This window comes from Glycine soja, chromosome 18 (assembly GCF_004193775.1).
Source record: "Glycine soja cultivar W05 chromosome 18, ASM419377v2, whole genome shotgun sequence".
NCBI lineage: Eukaryota > Viridiplantae > Streptophyta > Magnoliopsida > Fabales > Fabaceae > Glycine > Glycine soja.
Genome location: NC_041019.1, coordinates 806,497 through 827,358, shown reverse-complemented (window position 1 = coordinate 827,358; position 20,862 = coordinate 806,497). Strand labels below are relative to the sequence as shown.

The window sequence follows — 20,862 nt, the reverse complement described above, 5'->3', positions numbered from 1 at the left end:
TATACATAAGGACAAAGGAAGTATTAAGTAGTATATATTTTCATTTTCTGGTTTTTATAATAATTATAATTATAAAGCTGTCACTTTTTTTATATGGAAGATAATGAAAAAAATGTTTTTAATATTTTTTTAATTCGTTAAATAAGAAATGAAATTAAAATGTTATACTAGTATTTTAGTATTTCTATCCGTACATGAAATATAATCTGATATTCTTATTTGAGTTGAGAATCTCTAGAGGTATCATGAGATTAACATTTTCAACAAGAGTTAAACTAAATCTTAGCAATTATTTAAATTATTATATTTAATTTTATATTTTACAACTTATAGAAAAACTTATTTTAAAAAATAGAAAGTAGATAATAAACATTAATATAAAACAAGTATTTTAGTTTGTGCATTCTACACTACTACACTATAAATCTTTATTTTTAGATATTTTAAATATAATAAATAAATATTTTTAATATGAACTATATTTTAGATTAATAGTGAACAATTTAATTAGTGATATGAGGTTATCTTTTAACTGTTAAAATCATTTTTAAAAAATGTTAAAATCCAGTATCGAGGTAAATACACAGATAAAAAAAAATTAATTTGTTTATATAGGGAAAAAAGTTAATTTGCTTGAGAGAAATTATTTTACTGGTTATTGAGATAATGTGTGAAATATGAATACAAATTCGAAGGAGATAATCATAAGAAAGAGCATTTAGAATATCTAGTCTAATAAAGAGAATAAGGAGTACTAAAGTCTCACTCTTCAAGTTGTGTATTCCATTTTTTTTTCTTATACAAAACCAAGTTTCTTGTTAAAATACAACTATTAAATCCGGAAGGAGTATCTATTTCCATGAGTGAAATTATATGATAGTCCAAAGATTATTGTTATGACAAGAAGCACTAATCAGCAGAACACAGAGCAAGGAGATGCAGAGCAACAACCAGACAAAGAGATAGAAGAGAATCAAAGGCCAAAAAGGGAAATCAACAAATCTCACTGCCTCAAGGATTTCGTGTAACAGACTAGGAGGTAGTAGCTTAACTGGCAGCAGAGTAGTGGCCCATGCAGGATAATTGTCGGCCAAATATTCCCTTTCTGTTAGGAATCGTTCCCTTTGCTCCTTGTATTTGATTTCCTCCAAGGCATGCAGTGCCAAAATCCGCTAGAAAATTGTTAGAGAAACTTCTATATAAACATGAATGATGTATTCTAATGGATAAGCAGAAATAAAACTTCCTTTCTCACCTTTCTTCTGTAGGTGCCTAGGCCTTGAATGCTAGGATCTTTTCTCTGATCACAACAATTATCCAATAATTAAACAATGACAAACCACAAAAATTCCAATACTCTGTTCTTAAAAAGAAAAACCCACTTCTGTCAGTTACTCAAATGTGATAGATTACATTTTCCTTTTATACTGTTAGACAGTTGTATCGATGATAATAGTAATACACAAGGCTAAGAGCAATACCACTAAGTATCAGAATGAAAGACACATCATATCAAGGTAGTTGTAAGTTGCATTCAATTAAATGACAGCATTTTGATATCTTGCACGCTTAAAATGATAGAACTAACACATGGTTGATGAATGAAGACTTAAAGTAACTGCAGAAGCTATTCAGGGTTCAAATGAAATCTGTATAGTACAAGCTACATGGCCAGGGTGAGCATGGTCCCAGCCTAACTGTACAGATGTTACTTATGTCTTATGGATTGAAAATAAAAATAAATAAATAAACCAAAAATAATGTCACTTTCTCCTTATACCTCCACACTCTCTTCTACTCTTCTTCTATGGACAAAAATCATACATTTTGTAGGAAAAAAAAACATCAGTAATTTTTTTTTTCTGAAGAACTGAAACTAGTTTGGCAAGGCATTACCAAACCAGAGAAATTCTGCGCATAAGTGCTAACAAGTCATAAATCAGTTGTATCATTGCTACAGCCTGAGCTCTTCAGAAGATGGTCCTGGTGAAAAGGATCGTCTATACCATGCACAGAACTCAACCTTGGAGAAAAGTTCCACCCGGTCATTTGCTCCAGCTCGTACTCATTAGATCTTACATTGGTGTCTTCCTGGAACTTCAGGAAGAACATTGAAGACCAGTAATCTCGAGCTAGATTCTGCACAAGTGGAATGTGCAATTTAGATGAAAACTATACAGCCACAGCCAGGCTAATTTTAAGCAATAATTTTAATTTTTTAAATCATCGCTTAACAAATGTTTTTTTTATGTTTTCTAGACATTAAATGTCTTTACCTTTTGATTAAATATTTTCTTTATAAAGTGTTGGGAGGATGTTATGCGAAGATATAACATTACCCAATTTTAATCAAGGGAGTCTTGTCAAATTGTTTTGAACCTAAGGAACTTACTGTTTTCATCAGCTGAATGATTTCATTAAGTGCATTATGGAAGAGATCAGGGCGTGTGAGGCTGGAAGTTGATAAAATTTCTTGTCTGCTTCTATGAGAGATGTTCACCTCCATAGCCACACCTGTGAAATTACATTCTAGCAAATATTAACTCTTACTATTTCAACTCATTCACCGGAACCCCATAGGATGAGACATGCAACTGTGTCTAAATCAAATAGCTGTGTTCATAAAAGGATTGACAGAAAACTGATCTTACAATTTTGAATATGGCAAAACCTGGGCATCATGGAAAAAACCAAGGATAAAAGAAGGAAGCCACCTGGAATTAGAATTACAAACCTGCAATTATGTATTTCTCAATAATATGTCGTGCCATATAGATCCTTCTCACACAGTCATCTTCAGGTATTTTACTAAGCTCATATACTTCATCAAAGAAGTGCACACTCTCCCCAGCCAAGCAGCTGTAAATATATTTAAACAATATTTCATTTTTTAGTTTAAACAAAGATAAGTTTTTTTCTGCATTCTTTAATTCAACTTTGATGTTTAGGTCCAAAACTTTCTGGACCTTGTGGGGACGAGTAAAAAGGATTCATTCTTCTCAACAAAGATTCAATTGTGCAAATTTAACATCTGTTATCTTCCATTTAATGTGTAGAAAATATTACCCATTTGGTCAGAACTGTTTCTCTTAAATAAGTCATTTCTTAAGTCCTCTAGAGTCTAGAGAAACTATAATTCGTACAAATGTCTGCCAACATACTGGAGTAAACAAAGAAGGATATTTTACCTATCAGCAAATGCCATAAAAGACAGCCGGAATCTCTTATTCAGGAGAAGCTTATCCAACGGTTCATTAGGATCTATCCTTGAAATTGGTTCACTTTGTGCTAATACCCCACTATCAGGTATGCCCAGAGCCTGACTCATTGTGCGAAATTCTCTGGATTCTCTTCTCCTCAAGCTGATTTGTGAGAGAAGTGGTTGTGAACTTGATATTGAAAAGAAAGCCACCACAAGTATGCTAGCCTTTAAACAAAACCAACATAGGATTGAAGTAAATAAAAGATTCACAAAGTACTAACTTGGATTTTAACTTTCAATGTATTGAAAGTATCTGGCATTTCATAGTTATGAAACATAAGATGTGATACCAGAGCATACCACAACTAAAAGCAGAAATCTGGAGGCAACTTCAAGCCATGAGATATTGTCATAAATTTCATTTAGTATGTAAGCAGTAACCCACACAGCTGCCAGAATAAATTATAGAGACCACTGAGATAAGCTATCCAGAAAATATCCAAGCTCATATTTTACAACAATAGTTTGAAAATAACTATGTGGATATAGGATCAAGCAGTGCAAAATGAATGGGTTGGTTTTAGTTCAGCAAGCCATAATTAAATTCGAATAAAAATTGTGGCTAATTAAGAGACTTCATAGTATGGAATCTCTTCTCAGAAAGTAAACTATATTGTATTTAGGGGAAAGCTTCTGCAAAACTAGTTTGCTAAGCACACTAGTTAAAGAATATGAGATATCTATAGCATTTGCAAATATGCATTGATGAGTTAACAAAAACTTTGGCATCAGATTTTATCTTGAATGTTACACATTTATATTTAGGTAGGAAATCTATTTGCTGAAAACAGAAGACCTGAATTATTGTCGACTTAATGGTGAATTCATTACCTTAATAACAGCCTTGGAGCACAGGTTAGTAGGAAGCTAGGAACTTTAAAATAAATAGAGAAATAAAGGAGTTTCTTATAAAACCTAGGAAAAAGTGTACCAATGGACACAGCTGATACAAGTATTCCCCGCCAGAGGTCTTTGAGTTCATCAAACCTGAACTCTATGTGATGAACAGCAGCTGTAACCCCAACCAAAATGGCAATATACAATGAATGGAGGGATACAACTGGGATGGTCCATTGAGCTTTCATGTGACAGCGACTGCTTAGAGGCTTCATTGAATGGATAACTAGAAAATGAATGATATTTTATTAGAAATAAATAGAGGAAAGAAAGTAAACAAAAGAGACAGGACTAGGGAAAGAAAGGGGAGTGGGTTCTCGTAATCATTTCTAGAAATTCCATGAGATGTTGAGAAAATCATGAACACAAGGCACATACACTTAATATGTAATAACTGGGTCAACTGAAGAGACAAAGTCCAACAAAATTTTGAAATATTAGATAAAAAGAGATAAAAGGAAATGCAATTCTAATTGACAAAAGTGATAAATTTACACCTGCTACCTCTACTTCAATTAGTAAATTCAATGTAATAGAAATTACGGCAATAAGTAAATTAAAATTAATTCAGATTCTTACCACCACCAGCAGCAATCCAGGGAAGTAGAATAAGTGGAAGAAAAATATATGATCTTATCAATGGTAAACGCCTCCTGAAAGATCAACAAAGAAGTCATAAATGGATGATAAGTCCTTTAGCACAGTTAAGAATTGCAGTGACAGGCAAAGTGCCAATTAGTTATGGTCAACAATGCCTACAAATAATCATATCTGTAAAAAATCCACAAGCATCCATGAGCTCATGTGAATAATAGCTTCACCAGTGAAAACCAATCAGACAAACAGAATGCTATGATAATACAATCAACATGTTGTTTGCTATGCGTTGTGGTTGTGGAAAATACAGACTAACTGCTTTAAGCTATGAATGACGAATTAGGGTGTCTTTGGAACTACTTATTTACAGTTTATTTTGTCACATAAGAACTTGTAAGTGTTTGGGAGAGCTTATGGACATAGCTTATAATTTGTCCATAAGTTGTTTTCAGCTTATCAATAAGATCTCCAATCTCCATGATACCTCATGAAAATAACTAACAACTTATATTGAAAGAGTTTAATCCTATTTCTACTTTTATTATAGAAATAGCTTATACATAAGGGCTTACATGATAAGTACTTATCTAATAAGCACTTAATTAAGTTGTTTATCCAACCACACCCTTAAGCCATCTTGTTGACTTGAACAGTTAAGAGGTACAGTGGCAGCAACTTGCACCAATGTGGCCTAAAAAATCAATATCAAGCTGTCACTTACTTGACGAAGATAAAATATAATTGTGAAGCTTGTGTTATGCGACAGCTCAACAGCAAACCAAACCCTAGTGGACCTTCAACCCAGACTGAAAATAAACAAGAAAAACATGGTTATACTAACAAGTATTCATCTTTTTAATAGGTAAGTATAAACAAGTCAGAAAAGATGGCAAAAAGAAGGATAACCTCCCCATAGGTAGCATGACCGCAACCAATGTCTCTTTCCCATTTTCAAGAAATTATTTGACATCTGAATAAAAAATCAAATATAGAATCGCTAAGCTTGAGAACAAGGCGATGCTAAGCTGATACTGAAGTAACGCTGAAGAACTAGAAAAATTGGGATTCTTTTTTAAGTTGTCACAGAAAATAAATGACATAGACACAAAGAACTTATTTACCACAATCGATAGAAGAAGATTGAAGCTGGCAACAACTTGAATAACAGGTAACCAGAAGCCACTGCCTTTGGTACGAGGAACCTTGTGAACTAGGAAGGGAAATATTGACCATAAGAGAAGCCTGAAAAATAGAGGCCAACCAATAGCATATGCATAAGAAAACAAATGCCACATACGTAGTTTATATATATATATATATATATATATATATATATATATATATATATATGCATACATCATTTTGAAAATTGAAACAAATGAAACCATAAAGATGAGACTAAAGGACAAACTAAATCACCCAACACAGGAATCACGTGTATCATCAAAGAGAGAGTCCAACAAAGGAAACTCCTTTAACCAATAAGCAGATCAGGTAGGGGGAAGAAGCAATTTTTGATTCATGGGCATGGTGGGAAACTAACTTACAAAAGCAAGGGGAAAAGGGTATATAAATAAGATTACAACTTGTTAATCAGAGCTCAAAATTCATAGAGTCATAAGATCAAACAGGTACAGTGGCCAATTTGGCACAATAAAAAAGACCCATTACTTGGATAGGGGCAAAGAGAGAAACTTTACACAGTGAAGGAAAGAATGGATAGGGCAATAGCTATGTAGTCACTGGGGCAGCCTCCTTTCACGGTACAAGTCTCCATTCTGATATCATTTGGCACACTACAAACAATCTACAGATTCAGAGTTCAAACAGTTGCATTGAATCGAACACAAGAGTTCAAACAGTTGCATCTCATTGAAACAGAGTTCAAACACTTTGCAGTTATGTTCTGTTCTGTTCTGTTCCTCGTTAATTATGCAGTCAAACATGGTCCTTGACTTCCACGTGATGTTTGCTTCACCACACTTTGCTTGCTTCGGAATTTCCCAAAATATATGACTCTATTTTTAATAATTATCGTTGTTTCATTTAATAATCCCAATCAAAGTGTTAATAAAGACCTTGACGTGTACGGAAATCATAAACCAATCTCTTATAAATCTTCATCCCCGTACTTTCATAATCAGTTGTGTATAAAGATTTTCTTATTAAAAAAATTAATTAAAATAATTTAGATTATTATTGAATCACAAATTATCATATTAATTTTTATAATAATTATTTTAAAAATCATACTAATAAAAAAATTATTTATCAACAATGTAAATATATTTTGAATTAAAAAAAGTTCCTCGAATATTATGCTCAATTTGGAAACAAACATATTCGTGGTCAATGTTAAATATAGACATTTTTTACGAAGATTCAAATCTAACTTCTTCTAAATTCAACTTTGTTGATTATTAAAAAGGTATTTATTACGATGAGTATAAAAAGTATTTAAAACTCGCAGTAGAAGACTAGGAGTGGTTAATAGAATGTTTTTAATAGTATTTCTTAATTAAAGGGCAATTAGTTGGCAAATAGCAATACGTTTATATAATATAAGGGTTTCCGGGTTGATTTGGTTGAATTTGTTTGATTTTTAAAAACAAAAATCTAAATCAACGTGAAGTCACTCATTTTAGACGAATTTGAGAGGGTCTATAGACATGAGACGTCTACTTAAGCTTTTAATAATCGTAATATTTTTTATTTGAATAAATGAGTAAATGGGTAGCTTTATTCGGTGTTTCAGAAAACTTCATTCATCTTTTTGATGAAGTATTAAAATAATTTAATACAGTTTAGTTTTATAACTGTCTCATCAAAATCTAAACTAAATTAACTTTATTAGTATGGAGTTGGTTTGGATGATTGAGTTTATTATTATACTTTTTAATTTTTGAAAAAAATAGAAAAGAAATTTATGTTAATTAGTCTGAATAATCAATATGTTTAACTATAATAATGCTACATTAAGTATATAAAAAAATAAATTATGAATTATTAAATACAACCATGGAAAAGTATGAAAATACTGAGAAAGTTATTTATTTTTTAGGTTTAATTAAATTTTTTGTCTTTATAAATTATAATATAATATGTCATTTTGATCTTCCAATAATTTATGTTTCATGTTTGGACAAAAACTAGCTTTTTATTTTAAACAACAAAGAACAAATATTCCATTCAAAGCATAAAAAAAGATACTACCTCCTGATCATAACTATTGATATTTAAGGTTAATACATACAGCTTAAGAAATAGTTAATTTTTTAAGGTAACAAATAGTTAATCCTACTCACAAATTACTTATTAATCTAAAATATTCTCACTTAAGTAATATTTAAAATTAAAGGAGTTGTAGAATATAATATTTATGATTGAAGGAGTTGTGAAATAGATCATAATTTTTAGATTTAAATATGTTTTTATTTTTAATAAATATATTATTTTTGTGTTTATTCTCTAATAAATTTTTGTTTTGTGTTGAGTCTATAATAAAATAATAATTTTTTTGTCCATGATACTTATTTTTAGTTCTTCATAAATTAACGAAATGTGTTTATTTCTTAATAAAAAAAATTCACTTACTATTAATTAAGATTAAAATAAAATAAAATTCGATGATTTATTAGAAAGAAAATACAAAACTCACCGATCTATCACGGTTAAAACAAAATATCAAGAAAAAAAATAAAAGATTATTTTATTAGTAACTCAAAATATAATAAATGATCAAGAATAAATACAAAAATTTAATATTTATTGGAGATAAAAAAATATAAAAATTTGATATTTATCGGAGATTAAAAAAATATATTTAAGCTTAATTGTTAAATAAAAGTATATATGAAAACAATAATTAGTGAAACTTAAAATCTGTAATTCATCAATAATTTTTTAACAACAACAACAATTAATTAAAACATCAATAGTTTTGGTATGAAGGTATATATATGTACTTAATTAAAAGTAAAGACCGACAAAGTTTCGTTTCCTAGGTGAATAACAATAGCACATCATATCATCAACAAAATTAGGTGGGGGAGATGTGCTTTCTCCATTTGCAAAAAGGGTTCTCATTGATTCATGTATTTACATTAGTTTTGGGATGTTGCATTTTATAAATACAACGATACATGAAACAACTAGAAGCTAAACGGAGAATTGAGCAGGGTGCACTATTTTCTTTTCGTACTACTTCACCCGTATCCTCGGAAGAAAAGTGACATATAAGATATAGAATCAATATTACTTATGGCATCAAGAAACACGTCCTTATCCATGTCTAAGGGCCAAAGCAAGACCATTTTTTCTGCAACCAAAACCATGCATATACAATTCAGCTCACAATGATGAACACAAATATCATCATCATCGCCAACATACATAAATAATAAATAATATACATTAAGAAGAAATTTTTATATGATTAGAAACTTGAACAATCTTGAATAAATAATATTTTTCTTGTACATTAAGAAGGGTTTAGAAACAACATAATTAGATACGTACCTTTGAGGAGGAGGAGGAGGAGGAACTCTTGCACTTTTTTTTATCCTTGCCATGCTTTCGAGAATCATATCTTCGCTGAGAAGGGAATCGTCCTGATGCTGAGGCAATTTTCTTATCATCTCTGGCCTTGTTGAATATAACAGTGAATCCTTCAGCTGAAGCAGGATCATTCACATCCCATTCCCCAAACTTGGGTAAAGGCTTTCCTTGTTGTTCATCAAACTGCACGTACAAACAAATCATTAATTGATGAATGATTTTGCTATTGCAAATATTGCATATCATCTTTCACTTTAAGGCAACAAACAAGAATATATATCTAAAGTTCATTTCTGCCTAGATTTCTTAGAAGAACAAAAAAAAAATTTATGAAAACTGCTAAGATAGCTGTAACTTTTTAGCCAAAATTTTCACATTAAGAGTTGTGCGAAAAAAAAAATGGTTATGGCAAATATTGATTCTTACTTCTTTATTTCAGCAAACAGTCTATCAGTGAGTCCAGCTAATTAAGTTCTATCCAACCATTTGCATTCTATCATTTGAGTCTGTAACATTGGAAGGATGTCTTCTTTTTTTTCATTTGTGTCAAGCTATTTTGTTCTTAAAGAAAATAAGAGAATCTAAATATAAGAAATGGCATGACCAAAAAAAAAGCCTACATGCATTGCAATGCATAATAATTGAGAAGATGGAAGAGAAGAACAAGAAGATCATACCGAGGCCATGAGATTGAAGCTTTGTGATATTCAACAAAACCGGAAATTCTGAGGAAAATGAATAGACACATAAGAAGATGAAACACAAGGGATGAAGTGAAATTGAATATTGTGAAAATGCATCAGGTTATAAATGTTATACAGGAAGAGGAAACGAAGTGCAACGAAAATTAGCTGTTGGGTTTGCGTGGCCAACTCATCCAAACACACGGGTTATTTAATCATCAACATTTTTTGTTAGCAATTGCACAAACTAAATGCTGAATCCCTTTCCCATGACCCGTTTCCGTTACAACAAAAACGGTTAACTATTTATAGTAAATGAATTGATGTAGCAATCCACATTCGAATAACAAACAAAAACGTATTTGAGCTTTGTCAAAATTTTAACTTTTTTTTTTTTTTACTTTATAACATTATAAGATGCCCACATTCTATAATTTTTCTAAAGAGAGAAAAAGATGCTTGGAGGAGACTGGAAGATTGGAAGCTTTTTCTTTTTTTAATCCTTTGTAACTTGCTTTTTTCCTCTATATATACAAAGAAAGTCTAAATCTTAGAAGAGACATAACCCAAAGCTTACATGTATTGCATCGCATGGTAATTGAGAAGATGGAGATGGGTTTACTAAATGATCATGCATACTGAAGCTATGAGAATGAAGTTTTGTAATATTCAGCGAAACTAGAAATTGAGGGAAATAAATAAATGCCTAAGAAATTGAAGAAATATGTTAGCTAACAACTCTCCAAAATACCAGTGATATATGTTAGGTAAATTACGAAAAATGACTATTGAATTTTGATCATTCAATATTATTTGAATGATTAAAACTAAAAAAATAATATATATGACATTTTTCATTATTCATGTCTTAATCTTAATCAGAACTATAAATCTTTATTTATGATCAAGATTTATTATTTTCACATTTTTAAAATAAGAACTATTTTCGTTATATATGACCCTTACATAAAGGAATCAACTTACATAAGTATGAATCAAACTCTTACACACAACACCTCTCCAAAATCCTGTTTCCGTTGCAAAATCACAGCTAACTATTTACAATAAACTTAGATGGTTCATAAAACGAAAACAGCAGACAAAAACACAAATGAGTCATCCTTCAACTTCATTCTCATTCACTGCTTGAGATATAAATAAGTCATCCTTAAAATCTTTCTACATTTTTATTACATTAACGTTCGAAAAAATTCATCTACCTATTTTCTACCCACCAAATCCTTTAATATTGAAGCAATCAAACAATTGTAGGCTAATACAATGGAGGGGCTTCGATTTTAAAGAAAAAGAAGGCTGTCAAAAAATGAGCCCAAACATTGAAGACCAGAATCTCTGAATCCCTAAAATGTGATTGCAGAGAACAAATAGTGAATTGACGAGACTAAAGAAAAACAGGCTAAAGAAGCAAAAAGAAAGACATGAATAAAAAGGGACAATTTTATATCGATAATACAATTTGCAGACGCACGACATTCAATGTTGAGCAGTCCAGGTAGGTTTGGTCACAACTTTTCTACAAGATCGTCCCCAGTAGCCATATATGCAAGACAAACAAATAGCCAATAAGTCCTAATCTTGCTCTAGGATGACTCATGAGAACCCGGCCACCAGATACCCTGCATAGGGAAATTAAATTCTAAGTTAAAGAGTGTTTGATGAAACTACAAATAAATAAAAATTTGCAACGGTAAAAATTTAGTGTTAAATTCTCAATGATAAAAAAAAACATTCAATTTGCGAAGTCTGAAAATGCTTTCATTTAAAGTATTGAAATTCAATATAAAGGAACTGTTAGCATTAAGGTAATAGAGATGAATTTACTGAAATATCATTTAATGAATTATCAAAAAATATTTGCTACAATGCTATTGAATACATTTAGCTACCTCTCATGTTAAATGATTTCAGCAGTTTTATTATTAAACAAATTAAATAACGCCAATAAATCAATTTCAGTTATGCAGGGAGGAATCACTTTCAATACGAAAATTTAGTTTTAAGCAAAACTTTAACTTGTTTATTCAAAGGAAAATGTCATTAGGAGAATGGTGATGATGATTTGATACTATGAGAAAGATATTTCTTTTCCCTAAATAACTCCAAACCATGGACCATAGATCTTTAGCATCTTGTGGGCCGTACTACTAAGCGGTCTACACAGCATGGCGTTGATTGAGATTCTACGCAAAATATCATCTTAAAGATTTCAGGTCTTCTGCTTTCAACATTTCAATGTATAGCCATCATTTTACCATGTAAATACTACCATGTTAAAAAGCTGAAACAAGAATATTTTTTTTTATAAGCTGAAACAAGCAATTTCTAATACTCATTCTTTACCATTGGTAAAAAGAAAAAAGTATAACAAAATGCAATTTTACCAGAGTCCATCAATACGATCTGCAATGAGCTTTCCCTGTTTTGGTACGAATCCAGTAGTGCTCAGAGACTTGAATACATGACCTGCAAAGTAATCTACAATTAGATCTTCAAATTTTCAAATCAAGAAATTCACAAAAATGAGAAACTCATAATTACCTTTATCATCATCCTTATCTACCCTGTTAATCAAATTATCAGACTCCCCACTAATATCGAGTGCAAGATGGTCAGTAGATCCTTTTCGCATATTCCGCACATGAGCAGCCGATGGGACAGGAGATATTGCTTTCTTGCTAAGTGATGATCCCTGTGTAAAGAAGCAAACACTTTACAGTTTACTTATGCCTTTCCCTTAATCACTTTAATACTTAATTTGAGAATGCATCATAATATTAATGAATGCATAAAAGATAAAAACAAGATATGGTCAACCAGAAATCAAATAAAGTTCCAATATGTAAAGGGGAAAAATAACCCTTCAAAACAAACTTCTAGTTCATCTGCATTTAGTTAAAGAAAAAAAATAAGGCACCAGTGAATAGATATATCTATTTGTCATATTTTATAAGCAATTAATTCATAAAAACACATCAAACCATCTATATTAAGTATTTACTTCAAGAAAAGGATCACAGGAAATATGTTTTTCATTTAAAAAAATTATGAATCCCCGAATAAAAAATTAAACATTTGAACTTAAATAGCACTGCAGACTCGCTACTTATATATTGCATTGTGTAAGAAATTTAAGCTTAAAAAACTACCTCTTCAACTTCAATTATCTCAGATCCAGCAGGTAATGAGGGTGCTTCATATATGCTCCTCTCCTGTACAATGTCTGGCTGAGAAGTCCTATCTTGGAGTGAATCTTCAAGTAATTTAACCTTGGTCGTTAATTCATCAATAACCTTCTGACTTCCAACTAACTTAATATCAAGTTCCTGAGCCTTGGATTTTGAATTTTCAGATTCTGAAAGAATGGCAATGATATGCTTCTCCAATGCTGGTATTAATTCCTTCGAACCTTTAGATTTCCTATCTACAACCCATTCACCAGCTCCCAAAATATCCATAATTTTTTCTAATACATAGGTGAGCTCAGACAATTCATTCTTGATCATTTTAGAGTCTTCACAGATTCTATTGAGTTGTTTGACTTCATCCTTCAGATCCTTAATGTCAAGATCCCTAGTTTCAAGGATTGATTGCAGCTTTTCTTTATCATGAGACAGAGAGTTTATTTGATCATGCAACCTAGGAACACTATCAATAATATAAAAGAGTTTTCTCATAGGGGCTGAAGTATGTGGCTCCAAATCATCTTCTTTGGACTCTACAATAGGGATTTTGATCCTATCTATCTTGTCAAAGAGATCTCTCATTTGAGATGCTGGAAAGAGGGAGTTTTCTGCCAATGGAAAAAGATAATCAAGTCATAAACAAGTAAATCACCATATGAAGTTAAATCAAATATTGTTAAGACAATAACGATTTCAATTTTTTTTACCTTCTTTTGCCAACAAAGCATTGTGCATTGATGAAATCTCAGCCTCTTTTTCCTCTAATTTTTCTTCCAAGGCATGATAATCCTCTAACTTATCCTTAAGCTCACTGCAAGCACTTTGCAGTGATTGAATATCAGACTCCAGTTGTGAAACTCTGTTTTTATTCAAGTCTCTCTCATCAGTGACTAATTCAAAAGCAACAGTTGTTTCTTTCAATTTATTCCGCAAATCTTCAATTGTTGCATCCACTTGCTCACTTCTACATCCAAACTGTGCAATCAAAGTTTGAGCTTTTCTAGAAGCATTCATCAACTTATGTGTGGCTTCCACGTATTTGCTGTTCTTATGATGCTCTGTTTGTGCACCTGCTTCAAGGTTTAACTGTTCAACCTCGGAAATGGAGCCTGGCTGCCCAAGATTCTTGTCAACTTCACTCTGAAGTGCAATGGTAGAGTCTGTGCAAGCAGATAGCAATACACTGACATTGTTTTCTAAAGTGGCAATAGTATTTTCCTGTTCTTCTTTCAATTTTTCCATGGTATTTGCTTCTTTTTTCATAATTTCCATGTTCTCAACAATAGTCGTTGACATGGTCTCTGTTTCCAGTAGTTTTTCATGGAGAGGAGAAATAAACTCATCCATAAAATCCGAAAATTCATAAAACTTATCTGCAATGTGTTTGTTTCTCGACTGAAATCCTTTCACAATCTTTCCAAATGATGAGATTATGGTGTCAATGTCAGCACCATCAATCTCTGTATTGTCCAGTTCAACTTCATAATTTTCAGGGCCGTCCAAGAATGTTTCTCTCACAAGTGGATTTTCCTGGAACAAACAACACCGCCCATTAAGAAAAATACATACAATGGAAAAAAAAAAGAAGAAATGAAAGACAAATCCATAGTAACAAAACACCAACACACACACACAATGATTTTACAGAACAAAAAGATTTGAAACGACACATATCTGATATCAAAAGCCCTGTGTAAATTTCTAATTAGTAGACACTTCAAAGTTCAAACCATTATGCGTTAATCACCATCAATTTTTCAAATTATATGTGGATACATATATCTTACTGGTCAGAAGACTTGAACAGTGTATCATAGATTAATTCAGCATTGAATGCACAGAACAGGAGGAAATAATAAAACCAAAAAAGGGTAGAAAAAATATTACCACCATCACAGGCTGTCCCTTTGAATCCTTTGCAGTCATGGCAACATTATCTCTTATTTTGTTCAGAATAAGATTCATATTCTTTAGCGTCTCACATTTGCTCTCAAAGCATTGTTTAATTCCGGGAAATGGAGTAGTATCTTTCATGAGCACCTGAAGATCATTAAGGAGTCCAATGAGCTGTAAGGACTTGTTTTCTAAGCTGCCACTCTTTCCAGCTAACTCGTCCATGCATGAATTTAACTTAAAGCCAAGTGAAGATATCTCCTGTTTCGCAATTTTATTTGCATCTTCTAAGGCAGAAATATCATCTTGCGCCTTCAATAATGCATCCTCCAGTGATTTTATAGTTCCAGAGGCACCCACCAGTTTACTAGCATGATTTGAAGCTTCATCTTGTAGCTTCTTCAATTCATTTCCCATGTCAATTTTGGCAACTTGATCGGCATTATACTTTTCAGTCAATAAATTGGCATTACCCTCAACCTGAGATAGTTTATCTTCTAGATCCTTAATGGTCTTGCTAGCCTCTGCCAGTATGCTTGTTTGCCTGGCTGCTTCATCTTTAAAAATCTCTAACTCTCTCTCTGCAGCAACTCTGCTAACTTGAGCCTGCTCTTTCTCTTCGGAAAGAATAGAAATTTCTTTTTCTGCTTGTGATAAGGCATCTTCAAGTGACTTAGTAGTATTACAAACTTCAGCAACTTTATCTTTAACTTTCTGTAACTCTTCCTCAACTTTCACTTTGCCATGTTCTAACTCAATTTTTTCTTCAGCAAGTTGAGAAACATTGTCATCTGAAGATGATAATTCCTGTTCAAGGGATTTTACAGTTGCTTGGGCTTCTGCTAATTTAATTTCAAGTATACTGGCATTTTCCTTCACTAGCTGCAATTCCTGTTCTCTGTGTACCTTAGCATCTTGACATTCATTGACATAACCAGCAAGCCACTTCACCTTCTCTATTGGTTCATCAAAAACTGGAACAACTGGAAGAGCAACACCGTCAATACACTCCATCACTTTCTGTAACATGTTATTGCTCTCCATTAAGAACTGTTCAAACTGATTTTTATCCCTTTTCATTTCCAGAAGATCAGCCTCCAGCTTCGGGATGCTTTCCACATCATTGGACAATCTATTGATCTCATCCCTGTATTCAGAAACTGCAGATTCTTGCTTCTGCAAATCAGCCTTCAACTGCTCAATCTCTGAGTTCTTTTCATTTAGAAGACCTTTTAGATTGTCCCTATCTTGAACCAGCCCCTTTCCTTTCTTAACTGCCATGGACAACTTGTCCCTAAGCATGGAAGTCTTCTCCTCTGATCGCTCAAGATCTTGCAGCAGAGAACTCCTTTCTTCTTTCAGTGCTATAATTTCCTCAGATACCACTTTCAACTCATTTGACAGCTTATTCACATCTGATCTAATTAGCATCTCCTCTTCCAGTATATCTTCATAGAGTATTAATCCCTGATCTCTAACATACAAGAGACTTTGAATCCTTTCAAACAACTCAGCATCAATATGGGATGCTCTAGACAAGGGACCACTCTGTCCTTTGACAACTTTAAAGCATAAATTGATGATCGTATAAGTGCTGGAAGAGATTTGATCAATCCCTTCATCTTCCAAGTTCAGACCACAAAGATCGACTAACATATGCACTATCTGATCCTTCTCCAAAGAAATCTGATGGTTCTTGCTAACAAGCTCATCATATTTGAACCTCAAATCAGTTAATTCTGACAGAAGGTAATCTTTTTCCTGCAATGCCAGCAAAAGAGAAACACTAAGCTGATCAATATAGTTACGGGATGATTCCTTGATTGTGGAAATTTCTTCCTGTAGAGTATGCATGTTGTCATGGGCCCTGAGCAAAGAATCTGTAAGCCATTTCATTTGTGATTCCAAATCAGATGACGAAACAGGCTCTGGCAGGTCCGCTAGAGATAGAGCTTTCTTCAATTTGCATAGCTCTAGGAAGGCTTCCTTCAAAGTATTTCTGTCATCCACAAGCCATCTTAGTTTCTCTGGCATATCAAACATTTCAGGTTCATCAGGTTTTGCCTGAGACAAGATTTCTTCCACTTGATCAATAACTGCATTCTTTTCTAGTAATGAGTTCTGCAGGGATGCAACCATATTTTCACTTTGGGACAACTCCTCCTTAGCAAGTTCAGCAGCTTGTAGTGCAACTGACTTCTCTTGCAATTCAATCAAACATTTATCAAGCTCACCGGATTTATCAGCCAGAGACTTCTTTAATGAATCTCGCTGCTGTACCAATGCCTTTCCTTTTGTCACAGCCATACTGAGCTTTTCTTTCGTATTAGCACATTTAACCTTTTCCTGCTCGAGTTCTATTTTCAGATTTCCAAGTTCAGTATTTAATGTCCTTATCATCACCTTTCCCTTGTCAAGCTCATCAACCATTTTCTGATTTTCATCTTCTAAATGAGCCAGTTTTTCAACCAATTCTGTTTCCTTTTTTTTGAGCTCCAGTAACCCACCACGAGCATCAGCGAGTATGTTCCCGTATTCATGCTCGTTAGTATCCAAGCCTACCTCAGAGAAAGATTGCCCAAGTTGATAAATTTCAGAAAGAATCTGATTATACTTTTCAATTAAATGGATAGTGCCTTCCTCAATATAAACTATTTTCCCACTAATAGAATCATCCAATACTTGCTCTCGAGTAACAACTGTTGCAAGAGAAGATATCATCTTATCTATCACAATCTCAACATTACGATCCTTTTCAAGTTGAGCTTCGGATGAAACTTGCATACTTTCATTAGATACCATTAATTGGGCAAGCTTTGCATTAAGATCCTCTATCTCACGGTCCTTTGTAGATAGATGTTCACGAAGATTATTTATAGTAGTTTCACTGTTTGACTGTTCTTCTGAGGCGGTCTTCACAAACTCCAAACATTCCTTTATCATCTCCCTCAATGAAACATCAGTCACTTCCCTATCTCCAACTTCAGCTTCATTCTGTTGACCAGTGAGAGTCTTCAGCTGACAACAAAGATCAAGCACTCCTTGAGTAACAGTTTGTCTTTCTTCCTGACCCACCCAAAAAAGAAAGCATGAGTACTTGACAACAAACTCCATCTGTGCTAGCTAAAACTATTAATCCTTAATACAACCACAAACCTGGTATTCCTTCAAAATAATTTCCTTCTGAGCAACAACTTTCTCTAGCTGGCCTGAGGAGTAACCATCTCCCACTCCATTGCCCAATTTATCAAAATGACTCTGCTGTTGATGCATAACTTCATTTTCCTCTGATCCGTCATCTTCATTTTTCGCAGCAGCAACTTCCTCCTCCTTTTGCCTACCATCAAATGTGGTTAACTCATCAGGGCAATCAACAAACATGTCATCTCTGGCAGAATCCTCTGTAGATTTTCCATCTTCAGGATCTCTGAGATCAACACGCTCTCCCTGCTTCACTCACTCGCATTTATTAAAAACCAAAACCTGGCATTGCACCGATTTTCATAGCTTAGGTAATCAATAATTTGTAACCGGTAAAGTACCTGATCTTGATAAGTATCAGTGTTTGATTCGGTATCCACATTTGATTCGTCGTGCACAACACCATGACCCGAATCCGAATCCGCTTCCGAAACCTGCCCTGCTACGTGATTCTCAGACATCTCAACATTCAAATTCCTCACTCCAAAACGAGATTTGGATCTGCAATTTCTGTTTCTTTCCTAAAAAATTACAATACGCAAATGATAACTTAAAAAGCAATAAAAACAATAAAATCCAAAATCAAATCGCTTCAATCTAAAATCAAGGAAACGAGCTAGAAGATTTTTATTTTAACAAGAGAAACCCTAAAACGAAATTGACTTCGAAAACCTGAAACAGAAGAGTGAGAGCCAAACAAACTGTAAATGCGCACCTGTCTGTTATGACGACGAAATTCGGATTGTAAGAAAAGTGAAATTACAAATTTTATTTATTTAATTAATTTATCATTTAGTTATTATTATTGTTTTGGATTGGTACTACAGATCCTGAAACTGCTATGTGGTAAACGGCAACGTTGCGAGACCCGTCGTTGACCTTTCTGCTGTTTGTTTTCATACTCAAAACGATATCCTTTTTGGATTTGTCACTTTCTAATTTTCTATGAATTAGAATTATTATTCTTTTAGAATTCATTTTTTGGTTTTTATTCATGAAATTGAGTTTTTGGTTAAAGAATTAGAATTTTCTTTTCTTAAAATTAATTTTAGATGTAAATCAAACACGCGTTAGTGGGACAAGGCTGCGTTTGCTCTCTTGTCGTTTATTGTTTCACACTTTCTTTCGGCCATTTCTCTCGTGGTTTTGTCTTTCTTATGCTTTCACTTCAATGGATTGGATTGACTGATATCTAATACTTTATCAAAATTAGATTATCTTTAAAAATATATTTCATTTAGTTTTTAATTTTTTATTAGTTAAAAAGTTTATTTAACTGTTGAATAAATAATTTTTTTAATAATTTTTAGCATTTTTTAAAACATTAATTCAAGTAGGATTTTTTAATACATTAGTTTCTAATTTTTTATTTTTATTTTTAATATATTTATCTAATTTTATAATTATCTTTTTTAAACAAATCATAATTTTATTATTTTTCTCTCATTTTATATTTTTAAGTTATAGTTAATTTTAACCAACACTTATAATTTATAAGTTAAATTTTCAACTTTCAACTATAAATTAACTTTTTAATTTCTAGTTAAATTTTCAATTAATTTTATCAAATATAACCTTAATTAGAATATAAAATATGATTCAATCCGATTAAATAATAATAATGTCATTAAGTCACCTTTAATAATAATAATAATAATAATAATATTGTAGCAAAAAATTTGTCACTGAACTTATGAAAGGCCAACAAATTAGTGCATGAAAGATAATAAATTTATCAAATTTTACGTCATTGTCTAAGGATTAATTTAATAATAAATTATGTTTTTCGAAGCATTCACAAGTTCAATAATCACCGTATTATATTTTGGATGATAAGTGTATCTATTTACCCATGAATATATGACACTTACATAATGGAAAATCTACTCTCATTATCGTTGCATCTTGAGTATCTCATTTCATTCATTAATATTGTATCGTACCCGTATTAGCTCCCATATCAAATATATCAAACTTCATGGCCAAAATTTTTAAACTTCATCTCCGTTATGATGTAAGCCTCCCTATCATATTCATATACTATATTCTATTGCAATTATTTTAAAATATAGATAAAGTAAATGCCTAGAAAATTAAGGAACAAGTTCACATAAAAAGTCTTAGACTTTAAAAATTGATGCATTCGACCTTCCACCAATCCTAACAATAATGCCTTGGTGTGATACTGTGGTAGGAATAGGAAAAAAAAAGGGACAAGGTGAAAATAGAAAAAAAAACAAAACAAAACAAAACACAATACAAAAATGACATCGATTCAAACTCAATTAGTTTTTAATTTTTTTATTAATTAAAATTTTTGTTTATTGTTTGATAAACAATTTTTTTAACAATTTATTAGTAATTTCTAATATTTTTTGAAATGTTACTAACTTTTAACTTTCAGATTCTAATTTTCTTTTATTTTTATATTGAATATATTTATCTAATTTCTTAATTATTATTTTTAAATAAATCATAATTTTATTATTTTTATATCATTTTACACTTTTCAATTACTTCAATAACTAATTTAATCAAATATTTATAATTTAATAAATTAACTTTTCAA

At 32.0% G+C, this 20,862-nt stretch overlaps 3 protein-coding genes across 10 annotated transcripts; all 3 read right to left on the bottom strand.

Moving 5' to 3' along the window:
• Positions 1–568: 568 nt before the first annotated feature.
• Positions 569–6,760, bottom strand: LOC114396331 (regulator of G-protein signaling 1-like). 4 transcript variants are annotated; one of them, XR_003663279.1, is made up of 13 exons: positions 6,457–6,760; positions 5,878–5,998; positions 5,663–5,726; positions 5,478–5,562; positions 4,739–4,812; positions 4,194–4,385; positions 3,563–3,651; positions 3,189–3,427; positions 2,735–2,859; positions 2,393–2,514; positions 1,897–2,139; positions 1,256–1,300; positions 573–1,172 (listed from the first exon to the last, which is right to left on the bottom strand). XR_003663279.1 is itself a non-coding variant. In XM_028358240.1 (12 exons), exons 1-11 carry the CDS (start codon positions 6,531–6,533, stop codon positions 1,933–1,935), a joined length of 1,395 nt encoding a protein of 464 aa, XP_028214041.1. In that variant the 5' UTR covers positions 6,534–6,760; the 3' UTR covers positions 569–1,300; positions 1,897–1,932. The 4 variants fall into 4 exon arrangements, 3 of the variants coding, with proteins under 3 accessions (XP_028214041.1, XP_028214040.1, XP_028214042.1); XM_028358240.1 differs by having other exon boundaries at positions 569–1,300; XM_028358239.1 differs by lacking the exons at positions 573–1,172; positions 1,256–1,300 and having other exon boundaries at positions 1,576–2,139.
• A 2,287-nt stretch (positions 6,761–9,047) lies between these two features.
• On the bottom strand, positions 9,048–10,102 carry LOC114396163 (protein NOI4-like). The gene is made up of 3 exons (XM_028358065.1): positions 9,991–10,102; positions 9,275–9,496; positions 9,048–9,074 (listed from the first exon to the last, which is right to left on the bottom strand). The coding sequence occupies exons 1-3, from the start codon at positions 9,997–9,999 to the stop codon at positions 9,048–9,050; spliced, it is 258 nt and encodes an 85-aa protein (XP_028213866.1). The 5' UTR covers positions 10,000–10,102.
• A 1,428-nt stretch (positions 10,103–11,530) lies between these two features.
• Positions 11,531–19,142, bottom strand: LOC114396476 (myosin-11-like). Of its 5 annotated transcripts, none has more exons than XM_028358468.1 (9): positions 19,009–19,142; positions 18,635–18,814; positions 18,249–18,542; positions 15,087–18,158; positions 13,907–14,729; positions 13,164–13,807; positions 12,556–12,706; positions 12,399–12,480; positions 11,531–11,633 (listed from the first exon to the last, which is right to left on the bottom strand). In XM_028358468.1, exons 2-9 carry the CDS (start codon positions 18,752–18,754, stop codon positions 11,531–11,533), a joined length of 5,289 nt encoding a protein of 1,762 aa, XP_028214269.1. In that variant the 5' UTR covers positions 18,755–18,814; positions 19,009–19,142. The 5 variants fall into 5 exon arrangements, with proteins under 5 accessions (XP_028214269.1, XP_028214273.1, XP_028214270.1 ...); XM_028358472.1 differs by having other exon boundaries at positions 18,249–18,429; XM_028358469.1 differs by having other exon boundaries at positions 18,249–18,539; positions 18,966–19,016.
• Positions 19,143–20,862: the final 1,720 nt, after the last annotated feature.